General features: G+C 39.0%; 1 protein-coding gene across 1 annotated transcript in view; it reads left to right on the plus strand.

Annotated features, from left to right (window-relative positions):
* The window catches only part of LOC121928173 (serine/threonine-protein phosphatase 4 regulatory subunit 1-like), a 90,414-nt gene that overhangs the window by 56,281 nt on the left and 12,227 nt on the right, over positions 1–21,906 (plus strand). Inside the window, 12 exon segments of the mRNA XM_042462513.1 lie at positions 890–997; positions 1,593–1,658; positions 4,003–4,161; positions 6,195–6,349; positions 7,138–7,586; positions 9,335–9,392; positions 9,394–9,542; positions 10,553–10,610; positions 10,612–10,639; positions 12,154–12,339; positions 12,603–12,764; positions 13,302–13,402. Coding sequence (XP_042318447.1) covers positions 890–997; positions 1,593–1,658; positions 4,003–4,161; positions 6,195–6,349; positions 7,138–7,586; positions 9,335–9,392; positions 9,394–9,542; positions 10,553–10,610; positions 10,612–10,639; positions 12,154–12,339; positions 12,603–12,764; positions 13,302–13,402 — 1,679 coding nt within the window.

The following is a 21,906-nucleotide window of genomic DNA, read 5'->3' on the forward strand; positions in this document are numbered from 1 at the left end:
CCAACTTGCACTTGGTGCATGTGAAGTTCTCGACTTCTGTAGGCAAAAAGAGAAACATCCCACAAGAGTTGCAGGTGACTACAGCAGATCCCTCGCTGTCCATACTGCAAAGTCTTTAGTAATGAATATAACAGTCAATCTACTGGGAATACTTCTTTAAAGGAATGTACTGGCTGCTATCTTACACTTAAAGGGAAGGTTCTGTTTCAATATCTGATTCTAACCTGAAGCCACTTGAGCAGAGTTGTTGAGTTAAAGAAAACTCTGGAAGGTGGTATATAAAGATAGTCTGCTAGCTCCGCCCCCTTGTGACTCACAGATGTGACTCACAGAAGCTCCGCCCCTTCAGCAACGAGCACACGGTCTCAAGCACACGGTCTCAAAATGGCTGTCAAGCAGTTCCTCTCCTTCTCCTCTCTCTGGCCTGACTGTTCTGGAAGGCTCTGGAAGGTGGCTAGAAAGACACGACACAGAGGGAGTGGTGGTGGGGAAGGGGCATCTCTAGTAGGATAATACATATAAAATACATAGCAATACAGGAAATGATTCAATAAAACAGGCAAGAAAAGAACATAGTTATGTTGCCAGTAATCTGTCGTTTGTGGAAGTGTTATGGCAATTTTTTCAGATTATGTAGTATGTAATACCTGATTGTCTGCTCAGATCACTGGTTATTCTGTCATTCATTTATTCCAGGAAAATTCAGACCCAGGAAGCACTTCTTAACACAACACATAGTTAAACTGTGGAATTCACTACCACAAGAATTTGTGATGCTTGTCTTATTGAACAGCTTTCAAAGGGAATGGGACTAATTCATAGAGGATTTGAGAATTTCAAAGGAGAATTCAAAAAGGAAATAAAGACATAATATCTTTCCCCCCAATAGATAATCTGCAAAATGTCTTCAATTGTGAACAAATCTATTGTTGAATGCCTGCTTCTTCCTCGATTCTGTGAGCTCTGCAGTGATGGGAAGCTTTTTCAAGTTCGTAAGGTTAGCATTTTGGAAAACTTTTCAAATTTGGAGTTTAAAATGATCTTAACTAGCCCTTACTGTTGAACAGAAACACAGAACTTTTTATTTTTCATATAGTGATTGAACAGATATGTCTGCCTTATATCTTGAGTTACCACCTTGTGTAGATGGTTTTCCGAAATGTGACCAGAGGCACCAAAGTAAACCTAATATCACTGTTGGTTTACCAAAACAGTTCAGTATATACATGAAAGTTTATCATACACATGAGTGCTCACCTGAACAAGAAGCATATATTGGATGATCCTACTTATGTCCTCTTTCAATGTGTTTCAATTTATCTCACGTTCTGCATAAAGTGTGTTAAGCAGGTTCAAATAGTAGATCGAGTAGGTAATAAAACCTGTGTATAGGAAATGCACCATAAGTATATTTTCTGGTTGGGAGTACAGACAGCAAAGTTCTTTCTTCCTTGATAAAACTTCAGATCTACATCTTTATCTTGTTAAGAACTATGGTTAAATCAGTATGCTATGTCTAAAGAAATAAGAATGAGGTATCAGCTCAAATGTACAGAAAACAATCGACCCTCCCTCTTTTATGTTGGTTTTAGGTTTGTGCGGCAAACTTTGGTGATATTTGCAGTGCTGTTGGGCAAGAGGCTACAGAAAAGAATTTGGTATGTTAATGGCTGGGACCCACAAATCAGATGTCTTGGAGATGCATTATTTCAAAGCATTGCAGACTATTGTGTTTCATATTAAGCAGGAGAAGTAGAGAAAAGTAATGATTCTTCATATCTATACCTGAAATAAAAGGGAACACCTTTTGGGGGAGAGAAATGTATTTGTGGAGTGTTGGACTCTGCAAGGGATTCCTGAAGAACAATATGTGATAACAATCTCCAGTTTAATAGGCCATAACAGTAGACTTTAGTTGAGGAAATTGGGGTGTTTCAGGCCATAATAAATTTCCCTTGGCTCAGAAACTGAGAATTAAACTTTAATGCATTAGTTTTTCTAAGAAAATATGAGGCATAGCTCCTTTATTTCAGTCAGAATACAAAAAGATATTCTGAAATATGAGAAACTAATGTAGTGTTTCCTCCTTTAAAATATAGAACAGAATAAAAAAATATTCTATAAGCCAACATCATGTAGAAGTCGAGGACAGATTTTAGGGCCAAAATGATGGATTTTGATATGATCCGTGGATGCCGAGGGTAAAATTTAGGGGCATTGTAACAAAGGATGTAAAGAACGAAGCAAGGGAAAATAATACCAAAGAACAAAATTCCAGCATGCATAACTGATTGTGCTCATACTAAAGGCTGGATGGATGAGAGAGTAGTATGGGGTCAGGGCTTCCAAGACAGATGATACTCCTGCCTTACCCCAGGAGATGGTTCCTTTTGTAAAAATAAGAGCTAAAGTACAGTACTTACATTGATCCATAGATAAGTTGATTCAGGTTTTTTTGGGTCAATTTTTTACCTACATTTCTAGACTTATACATGAGTATATACAGTATTACGTTTTAATGTCTAGATCCTCTTGAGTAGTTTGAGATCCCTAACAGTATTCTTTAGTCCAGATTGCTCTAATTAAAAAAGAAGGTCAGGGAAAATTAAACTACAAGCTATCAGGAAACTGTCAAGCTGCCTTAACTTTACATTAAGAAGTGGGCTGCAGAATTTGAGAGTGGAGGAGAATGAGACATTTTAAATACACAGTAACCAGGACTTTCTCAATTTAGCCATGCCCTCAAGAAGTATTTTGCATTAGTATTTGCCATTTGCTGTATTTGCAATGCATGTAGAAATACTATTCTGGCCAGAAGGTAAGTGGGGCATCATCAGTGTTGCCAACAATCTTCAAAGATATTCCCTGGAATGTTTTACTAAAATCCCTGGAATTCCTCAATATTTACTGGAATATTCAATAAAATCCTCGGAAAGAAATTGATTACATTCTCCGGATTCTGGAGAATTCCCCGGAAATTGGCAATGCTGGACATCATAGCAATAGCAATAGCAAGTACCTTTCTGTACCACTTATTAGTGCACTTAAAAACTTACAATGCGTAAACTAATTGCCTCCAACAAACTGGGTACCCATTTTAGCATCCTGCAGAAGGATGCAACATGTGAACAGGATTAGTATAAAGTGACAGGGCACTGTTGAACTGGCATTTTAAATGAAATTCATTCTTTATAGGAAAATTGTTAGAAGAAGATAGTTTTCCCCAGAATTAGGTGCTTACTTGTTTTCTCTCTCTCTTTCCCAGAGACTTGTAATATTAAAATCGCAGAAAACTGTAGTCATGTTAGATATTTAGCTATCTATGGTGGTGGCTGCTATTGATAACTTCATTTTGCAAGGGTAATCCTTCAGTGTTAACATTCCTTCTTTGAGCCTTGCTGAAAGGACATGAATATTTTTAAAGTTATCTGACCCTGCCGTTGGTTTCTTATTATAGACTAAAATAAATCAGATTGGCAGTTTGAGGCAACCTAGCTTTCTGCTAGGACATGAGTATTTACTTAGAAGATTGAAGCTCATGCACTCAGCCTATATGAACATGTATATTTAGTTATTTTTAAATTGTTGATACCATTTGCTTGTCTCCATTAATATCTGCTCGCCAAATGGAGTTTTTAAAATAAGTATTCTTTACTCCAGTCTTCAAATAATTACAGTCGGCCCTTCTTATAGACGGATTTTTTATACACGGATTTAAGCATACACGGTTTGAAAATGTTCCAAAAAAGTATAAATTTACCTTGATGTTCCATTTTTTATAAGGGACACCATTTTGCTTTGTCATTATATTTAATGGGAGTTGAGCATACACGGATTTTGTTATACACGGGGGATCTTGGAACCAAACCCCAGCGTATAACAAGGATCCACTGTATTTGGAAAAAATGCTTTTTAAATAAATGAAAAGTCTAGATTGAAAAACAGGGGAGAAAACAATTTTAGAACTGTTTGATTTGCTATATCTTTCCTTTATTGTGATAGATCCCGAAGTTCTTTGAGCTGTGCTCAGACAGTGTTTGGGGCATGCGGAAAGCCTGTGCTGAATGCTTTATGGCTGTCTCCTATACCATTTCACCTGAAGTTCGGAGGAGCAAGTTGTCTCCCCTCTTTATCAGTCTCATCAGTGACCCATGCAGATGGGTAAGTGGAAGGGATTAGTTAATCCTAAATTTCCGTTTATACCAATAAATGACTGATGTGTCATGGGATTCAAGGAAACATGTGCAAAGGACTATGACCTCCAAGTGCCAATTACTGATGGATAGAAATTTTTAATGTGAATTTCTCCCCTCTCCCCATTCCTATCTACGTATTTGCATGTAATGAAAATTCTGTTTCAGATTGTTAATTCTATATGGTAGAAGCCCTAATTAGTCACTGTTAAGCCCTGTGACCAACTGTCAGAACAGAATAATAATAACTGGCATTAAAGTCACATCAAAGGAGCTTGGCGAAGTTAATTTCTTGGACTACAACTTTCAAAATTACTTTCAAAAAATAGTTAGTCATGCTGGCTGGTGATTCTGACCCCTGACAATAGTTTACATTTCTGGTCCCTGACACATAGTTAACATTTCTCCTTTTTCTTCAGTGAAGGGGAAGGATTGGGGGACCTTTTTATTTTGATTTTAGTCTGTTGTAAACATTTGTGGCTATAATGCAACACCTCCCTATCAACACCTCTTTGGCACATTCCCTTAACTATGTGCTGTCCTGTAACTGTATCTAAGTACTGTATTTGCAACTAACATAAACTGATTATTCCCTTTTTTTGTTGCTGCTTGCAATCACCCACCCCTTTCTTATTATTACCTCCATGTTAAATTTCAGATTGCAAGATGGAGGACCTATCCTGTTATGCTTTGCAAAGTATCATGTTCATTGTTGAGGTTATATAAATAATAAATAAATACCAAGGCCAGTTTTGACAGTTTTGGAATTTCTGTGTTGTGTCCCTCCAACTTCATTCTCACAAATCGGAACAAAAATTGTAGCTAAATAAGTTAACAAGGGTCCAGAACACACTGTAGAAATAATCCAATTTGAGATCGCTTTAACTGCCTTGACTCAATGCTAGGGAATTCTGGGAACTGTAGTTTTGTGAGAAACTTAGCCTTCTCTGTCAGAGAGTTTTGGTGCCACAATAAACTACAACCCAGAATTCCCTACCACTGAGCCAAGGCAATTAAAGTAGTCTCAAACTGGATTATCTCTGTAGTGTGTTTTGGACAAACTTGTATCTCTCATATATTAATCATAGAATCAATGGTCAATGAAAATCGCGTCTGTGTTCTGTATCTGTTTAGGCACTTTGCATTTGTGTGCATGTGAATACTTGCATCCTGAAATTCTGAATTTCTGAGCTAACATGTTTGTTCATTTTAAGTGATGTGGCAGAATCTGTGATATATTCAGCCATGGTAGTCTGACAGATTAATTATTCCTGTCATCTTGAATACAATGTAGTATTTATTAGTGTGTATGGTTTTTATTCTGAACTGGCTTCCTTTAAATTTAGATAAATAAACTATCCTCTGTGAAGTGTTAGATATGAGTACTAAATTCCAGTCTTGTACTACTTTCTTTCTGGATTGGTTTTACTTATGTCAGTAAATGAATGAAATAAAGTTATGTTCCCCAAGCTATGTTGCTGTATGAGCATCTGGCACAGCATGTGCAATTCCTCCTGTTAGCTTGGCCTCAGGCATGCAATTCTAAATAGATGGTCAACTGTCTGCCTTACAAGTATAGAGTCTGAATCAAGGGGATCACTTTTCAGGTTTCATATTGGTTTCCCCATTCCTAAAGAAAGTAACTGTGGCTGGTATAATTTACATTGCCATTATGATGATAGATTTAAAGCAGCTATTTTAAGATACTTTTTGACACTGGTCTGTCGGTCTAAATTCATGGAAGAGTTGAAACCTTACTAATTAATTATATTAAATTATGAGCTACCTTCTGCTTTTGCAGAAAATTGTGGACTTAATATATGTGCCCTACTAAGTTTTGGTTTCTTGAGTAACCCAAATAAAATGTATTACATCTACCAATCAGAGTTAATTGTTACTTTTGTATAATGTTAGAATAGCAAACTACCATGGCTTCTGTATTCTTAACTCTGAGAATTACTATTAGATCCATGGTGTCATCTTAAGTTTTGCATATTCTAGGTACGCCAAGCTGCTTTCCAGTCACTTGGGCCATTTATTTCTACTTTTGCAAACCCTTCCAGTGCTGGACTTTACATTCGGGAGGATGGAACACTCAGTATCCGGTCTTCCAGTCCATGTCCAGCTGGCAAAAATGCAAGCAACACGCCATCTAGGTACAGTGATTTAATTTATACGGTCAACTTGAACACTGAACTGTTCTTTTGTGTAACGTAGAAAATTGAAAAGAAACTGATAGCGGGTTTTCAAATCTGGGGTTTTAGCTTTGGTGGTTGTAATATATGGATCTTTTAAAACTTATACAGTGAAGTGAAATAGGACTACCATGAGCTGTATAAATAATTTTTAAAATGTAGGGGAATATACTGTGACCACTAAACTAGCTAGTTCCAGAAATCACATTTGTGCAGGGAAGCTTGTGATGAAGAAATGATTTGATGCTTATCTTGCGATAGTAGTCAATGCAGTTACTTTAGAAGTATGAAAGTACTGTTGAGCTATGAAGCTGATAGGAAGATAAACTGTAGATTTCAAACCACTTTTTAAACAGGAATCTAATGACAGGAGTTATTCTTGGAAGAGCTAGCTTGCTGCTTTGAGCTACATCTAAGGTTTTTCTATTTGGTACTTGAGTGATTCCATCATGGTTTTTGGGTTTTGATTTTCTTTCTCATCATCCTGTTGTTCATGTTAAATACAGCTGGGGAGAAGCTCTCAAAATAAAACCTCTATGCTGTTTATTTTGATGGCTCTATGTAATCACTGAGAGCCAGCATGGTGTAGTGGTTTGAGTGTTGGACTATGACTCTGGTGATCAGGGATCAAATCTCGGCTCAGCCATCTAAACCCTATTGAAATCCCAACATTTTCCAAGAGCCTTTGTTTTATCATTGTTATGAAACTGTTATTCTTTGGTTTTACCTAACAATAATTTTCTTATCAGTTCAGAGAAGCCAATGGAAAATAAATTGGAAATATTTACAGAGAAGTCTTATGTTAACTGCACACCTCGTTCTGAAACATCAAGTTCAGGTGCACATGAAGAAGGTTCAGCCATACATGTTAATTTTGGAGTAGACCAAACTATATTGAATCAGAGTGACCATGCTGGTCCTTTTGTGACTAAAGATATTAAAGACTGTGAAATTAACAGTTATCGGGGAATGAACACAGGAATCCAGTCTGCTGACGATGTGTTTAATACTTTTCTGTACTGGCGCCCCCCACTTCCTGACATAAGCCAGGATTTAGAGCTGCTTCAATGCAAAACTGAGATACATGAAAAGAGCTGCTCAGTGTCCGAAGTTCTTTGTAATAACTGTGTGGCCAGCAGTGAGATTAAAAAGGTTCTGCAGAGTTTGCAGGAGCATATAGATGACCCAGATGTTCAAGGTAAGATCCTTCATTCTCCATATGTAACAACTTTGTACTTGTCCAGGAGATTCTGCTCTAGCTATGATGGTTCATAATGACTGCTTCATTATGATAAAGAACCATTTACAAACCTGCACGATGTTCCCTTGTACAGCAAAAAAATACGTTGTTCTATAACTGATAGCTAGCAAATGGTGTCTGCCTCCAAACAGCAATAGATCAAAATATCTTACTGCATGAGCTGCTATGAACAGCCATATTGGTACTGGGGATGACCTCAGTTGCTTTTCCCTCTCTGAAAACTGCATATACCCTGAGCTGTACCCCAGAAAAAAAAGGGTTTCTGATATGATTTTTCAGAGGTGATCTCAAGACCCCTGATAACATTTCTGGAGCAATACAATATCTTCAAGTGTAATTTGTTTAAGTGATTCTACATAAAAGTTCAGCTAAATGCAGTGAGTCCAAAATGTATTTCTTCTAGAGTCTAGACCAGTGATGGCAAACCTTTTAGGGGCCGAGTGCCTGAATTAAAAAGTCTTCTGGCATGCACATCTTCTTCCTCCCCCAACCATGTGCCAGGGGAAATGGCATCACATGCCATCCCTGGCACGCATGCCATAGGTTCGCCATCACGAGTCTAGACCTAAGTATTGCTCTGTTCAGTAGTGTGGTTAGGATTGCAATCTTTAGCCACCAGTCTCCTAGTGTAGTACTTTTCAGGCTATCTAATGTGAGGGACCCTTCCTTCCTCCAACATTCCGAGTGGTTAAATTTGTGCTATTACATACAGTTGTTTCTTTTTTTCTCCAGTAAACTGCCTGACCACAGCAAACTGGCCAGGGACCAGCATAGTTCTGGTATCACCCCTTTAAGTTGAACTGTTCTATTAAATCATCAGATTGAAATACAGACCATTTTGTGTAATATATCTTTTGTAAAACCTAAATGTACAACAAATGACAACCAATATGGATATAAACTAGGAGAAATAACATATCAGAAACAATGAAATGTTCAAATGTGCTAGAAATGCACACTTGTTTTCTCGGCATTTGTGGACTTTTTATTCTATACATGAAGCCCCCACCTTTTGACAACCCATTCCCTGATGATTCACTTTCAACACTTGAAATGAAGGACAAGTTCCATTAATCTGATGAGAGTTAACCTTTCATCAGTTCTTCTGGCCTATGAGTTCGTTGGGTTGACCAGCATGCTGCTTGCAAAGTAAGATGAGAGGGAATAAGACACCAAGCTGACTGAGAACTTTGCAGTCAGCACATACACAGTTAGTGAAAGCGTATTTCCTTCTTTTCCTTACTGGGTACGCTTTTCAACCAGTTCTGGTTCTGACAATCTGCAGTGGCTAAGCCATCACATAAGCAGAACTTCCTGTAAAAAGGCTACATTTTAAATTAAATAAGCCTTATAGGATTCAGCCTTCACCAATGGCATAAGTTATCATTAAAAAAGAAAAGAAAAGCCTCTGCATCTAGGAGAACCAACTTGGATCTCATTTTAAGAGAAAGGTGGGATATAAATCAAATAAATAAAAACCAGTTGGGCAGCTTCTCAATGAATTTCTCTAATTTGTTTGATGGAAGCACAGTAGAAAACTGTTTCACAGTACATGATTTATTTCTCTGTTAATTTTTCCTGGCTAAGTTTTTCTTCTTGTAAAGACGGTATCTTTGCCAAAGGTTATTATTATGTTTAAAAGGAAGTGCCTGAAAACTAATTAATGGGATTTGTTCCATCATCAGCTCAGGTTCAAGTACTATCAGCTGCACTCAGAGCTGCACATCTTGATTCAGTCAGTGACTGCTGTCAAACAGAATGAAGACGTTAATGATAACCACAAGGAAGATGTACCCACTTTGGACCCTGATCCAGTACAGTTAATGAGAGCACTATCTTCTTTACCAAGCCAGGTGATTAATCCACCCTCTCCAACTATAATAAAAAGTGTGGGTAATAAAGTTAAACAAAGTTAAAGTTACTCATTCCTGTCAGAGAAAATACATTCTTGTGGGTAGATTGATACCAACCTTTGCTTGGTTCACATTGTACCACAGAGGCTTCATTTATTATTTTGACTATTGGCTTGCTACCCTGAAAATGTAGAGCATTGAGCCTAAAATTAAAATAGAGACCAAATGTAACTAGCAGAGTTTGTTAAATATACCTACATGTTATCTATATACAACCCAACACTGCCTTAACTCCAGCCTTTGAAATCCACTAAATACCAAGGATTTCCAATACTTTCAATAAATGCTTGGACTGGCAAATCCCCATAAGAGACAGTTTGAGAATTACAATTGGCCGTTCAGAATGGCTCCTTTAGTGGTGTAGGGGAAAAGGTAGTGTGATGGTAGTGGGTTGAGTATAAATGAACTTGGATTTTTCGCTAGATATGCCAAAACAAATAAGGCATACATTGGTGAATTGGTTTTTTCCCTGAGCAAATATTGGACTACTTTGTCAGTGTTTTCTTAAAACTGGAATGTAGAATGTAATATTGTGGGTAGTCAGGCTGATTGCAGTTAGAAATGAATTAACAAGTACCATAGTTGTTTTAGAACATAATACTAGGGTAAAACAGTCTTTTAAATATTCGAGAATTTATAATTAACATTATTCAGGTTTAGGTTTCAAATAGAAATTTTTTTTCCAGATGTTTCCTAGGAGAATCACATTTATAAAACAAGAATAACATGAGCTATCTTTGTTTGGTATCACAAAATCTGATAAGCACCAGTCATTACAGATATTTTTGAACTTTTACAAGCTTCCATATAAGATATTTTAAACATCAAATATGGATGTACAGTATTACCTTTTCCTGTCTATTACACTTTTTGTTGTTTGGTCTACATCTTATCACAGAAGCTTGAATTAATTTCTTACTGGCCTATTCATAGTTTGAATTGTATTACATTTTAATGTACTGGTTCAAAAATGTATCATATTTTTACAGGAGTTAGAAGAGCAACAAAATGGGACCAACAAAGTTTTAGGGACAGATGAGAATGATTCACCTCGAAGAGGATAAATCAAAATTACAGGTTGTTTTAAACATTGTTAATAGGGTAGAGGGAGGTTAATCTTTCATAATGGAAACAGTCTTAATGTTTTGGTTGTGACAGAATTTGAACTTTTTTCATCAATTACTATGTGAAAGAGACAAAAAGTGTCATCAATATTACTTCTAAATCTGACTCTGGGTGAACAGGATTCTTAGTCATGCACTGATACTGCCCTACTTTCCTCCCGCCTCTTCTCATTGTGTACATGTTATACTAACTCAGCTAAGTACTCAAGTTTTCTTACCTGAGATATTCACCATGTTGGAGTTCTATACTTCAGTGTGGTGATCTATAATGGAAAAAGCTGAACATGACATTGGCTTGAAGAAAGCTACTTGCTACCTTGAAGAGGAGTATGTTACTCATACTGGTTTCAGAAGATAACATCTGTTGAAGCCATAAATCTGAATAAGTTCTAAGTTTAATTTGGTAACAAACATTGACATCCCATGCTTGTTGTTAATTATGTATGTATTTTTCAGTAGAGTCCGATTATCTGACATAAATGGGCCAGCTGATAGTCGGATAACCGAAAATGTCAGTAATCCAGACTCCCCTCCCCCTCCCCTCCTCCCTTCCCTCCTTCTTCCTCCTTCCCCCCTCACTCCCGCGTCCCTCCCTGTCTCCTTCCCTCCCTCCTTCCCTGCTTACCTCCTGCTTCTTCCACAGCGACCGCGGCTCTGCCCCGGCTTGGCTGCAGGGGGGGGGGGAGAAGTCTGCCCGGGGCTGAGAGGGCCAACTTCAAGCTGCAAAGGAGAGGGCTGGGCCAAGTGCCCAATTCTCTCCTTTGTGGCTTGGTTTCCCCAGCCTGAACAGGGCTCGGCGGACTCCCTTCGGCTGAGGGAAAGCAAGCTGCAAAGGAGAGGACTGGGCGCTGGCCCAGTCCTCTCCTTGTAGCTTGAAGTTGGCCCTCTCAGCCCCGGCAACTCCGCCGCCTCCCCCCCAGCCAAGCCAGGTCAGAAGCTGGTGGTGGGGCCTGGTGGTGCTCGCTGCCACCACTACCACCCACTTGGGGCCTTTTCTGTTTGGGGTGTGTTTGGGGGCGCAGAAAGGCCCCCAGCCACATCCCCCAAGTTATCCAACATCGGATAATCCGGAATGTCGGATAACCGAATGTTGGATAACCGAGACTCTACTGTAATATGTGCAGGGTATTTTTTTTTACAACTCATAATAGACATATATTCTTATTTGAAACTTCTCTGTGTTAAGTCACCATCAGCCCAATCTTCTTTCTTGTTCATCAAACTTATTAAAGTTTCTTAAAATTTGGAAAAGATAAGTATTCATTATGGCAAGTAGTGTCCAGCTTTCTGGAAATTATATACCTGTTGGTGTTCTTTGCTGTGTTCCCCCCCCCCCCATTCTTCCATTACCATCAGGAGAGGGAGATAGATTGCTGTACTAGAACAGCTTAACAGCTGTCTTTTAGTGCTTGTATATCTTGTTTAATTTATTATTATCAATAATTTACTATTTTTTTTTGTCTCCAGGATATTATACCTCAGCCTTTGTTGGACCAATACTTATCTATGACAGACCCTGCCCGTGCACAGACTGTTGATACAGAAATTGCAAAGCACTGTGCATACAGCCTTCCTGGTGTAGCCTTAACATTGGGCAGGCAGAATTGGCACTGTTTAAAAGACACATATGAAACCTTGGCATCTGATGTACAGGTAAAATATATAGGAGTCAAAGGCTTCTTCACACCAAATCTTACTCAGGTGCACATGTCAGATGTGTAATGATTATATGGTTATTAGAACAAACACATCTCCAAAAGTGTAACAAAGCCTGTTAAACATTTATTTTAAAGTACACGGTATTCCAAGCACAATCACGTGAAAGATTTGTATAAAGGCTTTATGATTTATTTTTGTAATATTTTTCCAAAAGCAGTCAGTGCTCTTTTACATTTACGTATGTTAACTGTTTACAGTGGAAGGTGCGTCGGACACTTGCTTTCTCCATTCATGAGCTGGCTGTTATTTTGGGAGATCAGCTAACAGCAGCAGATCTAGTGCCTATTTTCAATGGTTTCTTAAAAGATCTGGATGAAGTGCGCATTGGAATCCTTAAACATCTTTATGACTTCCTTAAGGTAAAAATTGTTCATATTTGTTCTTTGTTGGCTATCTTTTCCATAAAAGTAAGGGCCTCATTCAGAAGTATCTGGGAAGATCAGCTTGTTCTATAGAATTTCTTTTATTTTTTCTTATTTTTGAAGAGTACACCCTGCTTCATCATTGTTGACCCTTCTACCTGATTTTTAAAAGCAGGTTCTGATCCAATTAAAACTGATATGGTGTTTTCATATTCCAATTTCTAATGCTCAATTTATATCTTTTTACACTCTGGCATAAATATATGTCTTTCTGTCCAAAGTAGAGTGCTGAGGGGCCTTGTTGACAAAGGATGGCATATAACGGCGGATGAGCAAGTGAAGCTAATGTGGGTGTTGTTAGGACCTGTGATGATGTTGCAGAGTTGGCATCTATGTTTGTGACAAGGTCTTGTTCATGCACCTTTCAATAAAATAATAGTTCTCAGTCACATCAGAAGTTGGCTTGCTTAAATATTCATTTAATGAGAACAAACTGGGATGATGACATGTGCACCTTTTGTTTTTGTTTTGTAGCTCCTTCATGCTGACAAAAGAAGGGACTATCTTTACCAGCTTCAAGAATTTGTGGTTACAGACAACAGCAGAAATTGGCGGTTTCGTTATGAACTCGCAGAGTAAGTAAAACTGAACTTTAGGTAGCATTGCTTGTTCTTTCCAAGTCTTCTATAAACCAGACCTTCGTTATTTTGGAGCCACACAAAATTAGAACCTCTGTCAAATTTAGATGAGTTCAGTATCCTGTATTTCTTTTTAGCAAGCAAAAATGGACAAGAGTTTACACAGTATATGAATAACTGCTGTATGAATGAAACTGTTATATAAACATAATAAGCACTTCCCAGGTCACACAATATATATACCCAAGTCCTTTCCAGGCAAACACTCTCTGAAGATGCCAGCCACAGATGCTGGCGAAATGCCAGGAAGAAACTCTTCTAGAACATGGCCCGAAAAACCTACAAAAAACTATGGATGCCAGCCATGAAAGCCTTCGACTTCATATAATAAGCACTGTTACAAAAATTGTTCATATTAAGGCTATAGGCGTATAATGTACTAACAGGCTCATTATGAGTTGCTATAAATAATCTGAAACAATTATATACACAATGAATGTGAAACAAAAAATCTTACAGAACAAAACAGAATTTGAAGATAGAGTAGTTATTTTTATGTCCATGATATAGAGCAATTCTCAGAGTGGAGTTATAATAAAATCAATTTAACCGATTTAAAACAATAAAAAAATTAATTTAAGCAGACCAAAACCATATTAAACAAACTCACAAGTTAAAACAAGACAATTTAGAACCATTTTAAACAATCTTAAGAAAATATAAAACCAGGTACGTTTATAGATTTAGATGATTTATAGATTTACTAGTACATGGGCTACTGTGGTTAGATTGTCTCAGAAGAGTTTAGCTGATGTTGAATTCGATACCAAGGACTAGGCCTGCTATGACAGGTGGATCTAGGAGTTCTTCCAAACTATCCACCTGCTATGTCAGAGAAAGTACAACCATATCCAGAGCAGATAGCTTACTTAGGTCCAAAACACACTGCAGAAATAATCCAGTTGGAAACTTCTTTTAATTCCCTGGCTCAGTGCTAGGGAATCCTGGGAATTGAAGTTCAATGTGACATCTGAGCTCTCTGACAGAAAAGTAATTGTCTCACAAACTACAATTTCTAGAATTCCCTAGCATTGAGCCAGTGCAATTAAAGTGGTCTCAAACTAGATTATTTCTACAGTATATTTTGGACCTTAGTTCCTAGCCCAAAGACAATTAATCGACACAGACTCCATTTTAATTGGAATTCAACTTCAATTTTATTGTCTTTCACCCAGCACCACAGCACTGGACCAACCTCAGCATAACCCTAGCTGATTCTGGTGACAAGGAAAAGTAGAGCTTATTGTTATAAGTATACTGATGACACCTGACACCAAAACTCCTACTATTATGGACCTGCCTGCTCCCACACAGTTTAGGGGCCATGGGGCTGAACAGGAGTCTTTCAGTACCATTCTTTAGAACTGCCTGTGTTGATAGGAATGGAACACTGTCTCTCCTATTCTCATCCTGCAGAGTTCTTCCGGTAGGATACATTGATCAGTGGTATCAAAAGTGTCTGAGAGATCGTAGAGGATCATGTCTTTCATCTAGAGCAGAGATTCCCAAACTTTGTTCCTCCAGATATTTTGGACTTTTAACTACCAAAAGTCCTAGCCAGTTTGAAGAGTCAAGAATTCTGGGAGCTGAAGTCCAAAATATCTGGAGGACCAAAAATTGGGAACCACTGATCTAGAGTAAATCTCCAGTCAGAACACTGTCTTAGTAACACGCCCTGGGCTACAAACAAACTGAAGTGGGGCTAGATAATTTGCTTCTTCCTGCCTGAACTCCCAGTGGGTTTATCAGTGATGGGGTGATTCTCATATACCTCTGCATCCTGAGTGGTTCTCTCAAGCATTATTTATACACTCTGCTTGGTTCTAATCAATATTCTAATGTAAAAATATTCTGCTGTAAAAACATACTGCCTCTGTCTTCTGGTGAAATGACTCTGACCTCTACTGGGAATACCATGAAATTTCAGTACATTTTCTTTTATTTGATTCTTATAAAGAGATTTGGTGATCTGTCATGTCTATACCTTCTGTAACAGTTCCTAGGTATATGTCCACTAAGGAGATTATTGACGTAATTTGTACTTTTCTTTCTAAATGCTCTGTTTCAAGAAAAAGCAATTTTATTCTTTTTTTTAAATCACTTGATTTATCTACCTTGCAACCAACACTAGGCAAATGGTGGGATAAAAATGAAATAAAATAATTAAAATAAATAAAATTTGAAGAATTCCTCTTACAAAATAATCTACTAGGCAAGTGTTCATACTCCCAATCATGCTGTAATCTGTACTGAATAATCCAAAATAAAACACAAGAATATTAAATATTTATGCTAAGAGAGAGAAAGAGATAAATGAAAGGAAATAAAACCATTTCAAAATAATTTAATGATCATATCATTAGTAAGAGTATATGTTAATGCTGGGCTGGATAACTATAGTTAGGGCCAGTTTTCACCCTGTGACAGGCCATATATCCAGATTTTTAACCAAAAATCAGAAGTGACCAGATGTCTATTTACAGTGGTCACTTTGAGGTTTTTGTATCAGTTTTGTTTTACCTGCTTATTTTTTTTTAAAGAGGGAGATCAGGGAGTGTTTTTCAAGTAAAATAGCCTCTCCACGCAATATATAGATACATTTTGAGGTATGTTTTTCCCCCTTATTTAAAAGATTGGGGGCTAGAGGAGGGACTTCATCCACAAAAAAGAGGGGTTGGGGTCACATGTAGCCTATGGGCTACACTTCCCCCATTCCAGTAAACAGTGTTTATGTCTGAAAAAAGTCCAAACCCAAAAAAGTCCAAACAAAAAATACTACATGATACACATTCAAAGTAGAACCAAACACAACAGGAGGGTTTCACTAACACTAGTCCAGAACAGTAGGGAGAGAATAGCAAAGTGCCCCAACACTATATATCCCAAAGTACGTGTACTAAAAACTAATGAAGATACTAGAGAAACCTTTATGTATCAAAATATATTAATATGTGTTAACACCAACATCTAATGATAGACAGTGAAATATTTAACCACCATACATATATCAACCAATGAAATTGCTAATGAAAAATCAAATATAGTCCAAATCTTCCAAAGTTCTGCTGTAAACTAAATATGGCAGCAGCTAAATGTAGACAAAAATCATCTTCTTGGAAGAGTGCATACAATTCTGTGGAAACTTTGTCATCAAATATGATTATAAAACAAATGACTAATCAGTGACAATCAATAAGAAGCAATAATTCAAATAAATGGCAATAATTCAGGTCAGGAGGGAAGCAAGGTAACACTGGCAGCAAGATGGCTACCTCCGGAGTTGTACAGCCATTTCAACATCCCTCCGTCTCTCCATTATTTTCTCCCTCCGACTTCGCCAATTACTTCATTACAAAGATCACTACCATTCATGCTGAGTTAACTCCTCATGATTTGGCTCCCACCATTAATCTCCTCGCCCCTCCTACTAATAAACTCTCTGTGTTTCCTCCTGTTTCTTTGGAAGAACTCTCTTCGCTGCTGAACTCATCCAAACCTACCACCTGTTCTCTTGACCCATTTCCTTCTCGTCTTCTAATCTCTATAGCCCCCTCCTTGTTACCCTCCCTCCTCTATATCTTTAATCTCTCTCTCTCTTCGGGTTCCTTCCCCTCAGTCTTCAAACATGCCTTAGTTTCCCCTATCCTGAAAAAACCCTCTCTCGACCCCTCTTCCTTGGCTAGCTATCATCCAATCTCTCTTCTTCCTTTTCTCTCTAAGGTGTTGGAACGAGTTGTCTATTCACGCTGTCTTGAGTTTCTTGAAACCAACTCCATTCTGGATCCCTTCCAGTCTGGTTTTCGCCCACGGCACTCCACAGAGACGGCCCTTACTAAGATCTCAAATGATCTTTTGCGGGCCAAGGCAAATGGCCTTTATTCTATCCTTGTCCTACTCGATCTGTCTGCGGCCTTCGACACCGTGGACCACTGTCTCCTGATAGATGTACTCTCTGACCTTGGTTTCTCGGGCCTTGTTCTCGATTGGTTCACATCTTACTTGTCAGATCGATCTTTTTCAGTGGTCTCGGGTGGTCAGACCTCGTCTTCTGTCCCCTTATCTGTTGGAGTTCCTCAGGGCTCTGTTTTGGGTCCCCTTCTGTTCTCTCTATACACACTCTCCCTTGGCAAACTTATCAGTTTGTTTGGTTTCTCCTACCATCTTTACGCCGATGATACCCAGCTGTACCTTTCCACCTCTAATCTTTCACCAGAGCTAGAGCAGCAAGTGTCATCCTGTTTAACAGCTGTCTCCCACTGGATGCACCATCGGCGTCTGAAGCTCAATATGTCCAAGACTGAGCTTCTTGTTTTCCCTCCTAAGCCCACCCTTCACTATTCCTTTTCTATTTCTGTCAATAACATCTCGATCCAGCCGGTCCAGGAAGCCCGCAGTCTCGGTTTCATCTTTGACTCCTCTTTGTCATTTATCCCACAGATCCAGACTACAGCCAAAGTCGATTTTTTCTCTATAATATCGCCAAAATCCATCCATATCTCTCAGCTTCTACCGCAAAAACACTGGTCCATGCCCTAGTGGTCTCACGATTAGACTACTGTAACCTCCTCCTGGCAGGGCTTCCTCTCTCTCACCTCCACCCATTAATTTCTGTTCAGCATTCAGCTGCACGCATTATTTCACTCGCTCGCCGTTATGATCATGTCTCCCCTCTGTTGTCTTCCCTTCACTGGCTCCCTCTTCCTTTCCGCATCAGGTACAAACTTTTGCTACTCACCTTTAAAGCCCTGCATGGGCTGGCCCCTCTTTATTTAACTGATCTTCTCTCTCCCTACATCCCTACTCACACTCTCCGCTCTGGTAGCCAAAGTCTCCTCTCTCAACCCAGGATCTTCTCTGCCCCGTCCCGGATCCGTCCCTTCTCTCTTGCTGCCCCTCATTCCTGGAACCTTCTTCCTCTGCATGCTCGGCTCATCACTTCCCTAACCAGCTTTAAGGCTGAGCTGAAAACCATATTGTTTAGGGAAGCGTTCTCAGGGAATTTGTGATTATTATCTGGCTGTCTGACAATATTTGATGTGATGTGATTTGTTTGATATTTGATGTTTTTAATTTGTTTTTTCCTTTCTATATGGTAATTTTATCTATTCCTCTTTTAATTGTTATTATCTTAGAATGTACGCCTTGGGCAGGCTTTTATTTACTCCTAATTTTACCGACTTTGTACAGCGCTGTGTATAATTACAGCGCTATAGAAATAAAGTTTAATAATAATAATAATAATAATCATCATCATCAAAGTTTTCTTCAGCTGAGACAATAGACATCTCTGGATTTCAAAATTATAAAATACAGTTTCCAGCTTGCTTTACCATTAGTCTAAATGCACAAAATTAACAATATTAAATACAGATTAACCTTATATATGAAAAGAAAATAATTGCATTTATCCCTTACTGATATAACAAGCTTACCTCTCTCTTAAGTCATGCCCTTTTGACGTAATGCCTGGCAATGTAATGCCTGGGAACAATGTTATGCTTTTTTTAGTATAAGAAGTTACACTTATTTGTTACTGATAAAACACTGCTTCTTTGTTTTCTCTGTGACTCACACAAATGGGTTATCTCTGCCTGCTCAGTGCACCTTTTGGAACCATCTTGAGCTATTTTACAAACTTTTTCCTGGTAACTCAGTCCACCCACTTGCTGCCTTATAGTGCCCTTCCTGCTAATTCCCCTCAGTTTCTTTTTGTCTGCTGCATCAGCAGCACTGAAGGAACATTTCTAGTGAGCTATACTCCTTGATGATAGATTTCTTCATTCAGTTTTGACTACAGTTTTGGCTTGCCCCTCAAACTGATTTTCTTCAGTTTTTGGCTTGGCTTAGCTCATCTTTTTTGCTACACCCTTGATTGGTTTTGTCTTGACTGGCTCCTTGATTCTTTGATGGGTCTGCTGCTTCTACTTTGTTTAAGAGGTGTACCTCCTGCAGCGCCAGGATCACTGGCCACAATGGTCATTCTCATTGCCTATTATGGGTTGGAGTGTGACATAATGAGGGGTTGTGTGCCCATTGTAAAGCTTTCACAATCCAGGCTTGGAAGAACCTAGAATCTGTCTGAAGGCCCATTTGTATGAACAAGTGTTAAAGTTTTCAATTCTAAAGCCAGAAAGTCTTCAGCCATAGTTCCTGCACTAACATGTTCAGTACTGGTCCTGACTATATCTGGCTCTTCTGTACAGCTGGCTTTGAAGAGATTACTCTTTGAATCTGATGCCAAACCAGAGACTCCAAAGGGAAACTTGATACCATATGCTTGCCAGTTGGCAAGTTGGAACTTCCGGTTGGCTTCCTGTTGTGAATTTGAGGGCAAACTATGTCATGACATCTACTATACTCTTAACCTTCTTACTTCATTAGGTTTGATTGTCAGTTTTGAATTTTTCCCCTAAATCCATCTCAACAAGTGAAATTTATCAGCACTATTCTTGTTTTCATGATGACTTTGGCCTATCTTCCAAAGGACAGGTATTGTATCCTATTACATGCTGCTCTCAAGTGTCGAAGCACTCACAGGTTGTCTGCCAGAGTAGTCCAGGTTATTCTTGGCCATATGGCTGCCGCTATGGCAGTCACACTGAGGATGCTTCCTCTACAGATGTGGTTTCTGCCTCTGTTCAATCCCTGATGAATTCACCGTGTATTCATTTCATAATACAGTTCATCAGTCATAGGGATGGTGGCTCCATCCCGACCATGGCTCAATCCTGATCATAGTCTGGTGGGCATGCCCTTCCTATCCGTTCAGCCACAAATTGCAGACACCACAGATGCCTCTCTACAGGGCTGGGAAGCCCACATAAAAAGAGTTTCCATACAAGGCAAATGAACCAGTGAAGAAGTGTTACTCCATGGCAACATCCTGGAGATGTTAGCAGTAGAAAAGATGTTCTGCTCCTTTGAGACTTTACTTCATGGGAGAGCCATTCAAGTAGTGATCAGCGACACAACAGTAATGTATACACAAACAGGGAAAAACAAAATCCACCACTGTTCTGCATGTCACACTGTGTATTTGGAATTCATGCATCCTCAGAGGGATCACCATCTCTATCATTCACCTTCAGGGAGTAGAGAATATTCTAGCAGATCCTCTGATTTGTGCTACAAATGAATGTTCCATCCTGATACCCTTCCCATAGTCTTTCAGACTTGAAGCACTCCTTAGGTGGACTTATTTACCACTACCGAGCACAGGCAGTGTCAGGAGTTCTGTTCCAGGAGGGCCACTGGTATATGTTGTTCCTCCATTTTCGCTCATCAGTGTGATTTCAGACCTCAAGGCCAACAGTGTGAGATGCATCTCCATCACACTGTAGTGGCCGAGACAACCTTAGTTTGCTTTACTTTTCCGCCTCTCATGGACACTTATCTTTGCCTTCCAATCCAACCCGACCTTTTTACTCATCTTCATGAGGGATGGGTGTAACACAGAGATCTAGACACTCAGAGGTTAATTGCAAGGAGGGTGCTCTAAGATTCCTACCAAGTGCTGTTCAAGTAGTCATCAATGCAGTGCATAGGCCTTCCACCAAAATATCTTACACCTACCTACAAATGGAGTAAATTCTTATCTATCCTTCATGTTGGACAGAGGTCTTTCTCTATTCTGGCTCATATTCAAGATGTTCTTGAGTTCCTCCTTAACCTTTCTAAAAAACATTTCTATTTCTTCCATAAATGCTACTTGGTTGCCATCTCATCTTGATTCCAGCTCAATGGGAGGCCATCATGTTTCCAGCATCCCCTGATAAAGAAGTTCCTGAAGGGTTATTGGAACTTATATCTGCTGATTTTGGTACTGACCTTGCATGAAGTCTTGAATTTGTATTGTCTCAACTATCTTGGAAACCAGTGGCATCATTGGGGGGTGTGGGGAAGGGGGTGGCGGATCACACTGGAGGACATACAGTTTCAGGGACACCACTGTGGGAGACCCTTCAAACCAATGGCTTCCTGTGACCTTTGCTAACTTACCTGGAAGGTTGTCTTCTTGAAAACCATAACCTCTACCAGGAGCGCTGGACAGTTTTGTGCTCTATGAGTTGACCAACCCTACTTAGGTTTTTACTTGGACAAGGTTGTCCTCAGATCTGACATTCCTTGTTTACCCACGGTTGTTCTTTCATTTCATATCGATCAAGACATTGTTTTGCCTGCATTCATGCAGAATCCAACAACCAATTTGGAGAGGATTCTTTACTCTTTGGACTTTAGATGGGCTTTAGCATTCTACATTGATGTTGCTATTTGTCTTCAAAGTTAGGTCTGCTGGTTACAGCACAATGTCTTTCAAAATGGGTGGTCTCTATGATCCACCTAGCTTATGAACTGGTCAGGAAGGAATCTTCAGCCTGAGTTCACAAATGCTCAACTAGAGGAGTGGCTGCATCTTCTGCCTTCCTGAGTGGCATACCACT

This window comes from Sceloporus undulatus, chromosome 4 (assembly GCF_019175285.1).
Source record: "Sceloporus undulatus isolate JIND9_A2432 ecotype Alabama chromosome 4, SceUnd_v1.1, whole genome shotgun sequence".
Lineage (NCBI taxonomy): Eukaryota > Metazoa > Chordata > Lepidosauria > Squamata > Phrynosomatidae > Sceloporus > Sceloporus undulatus.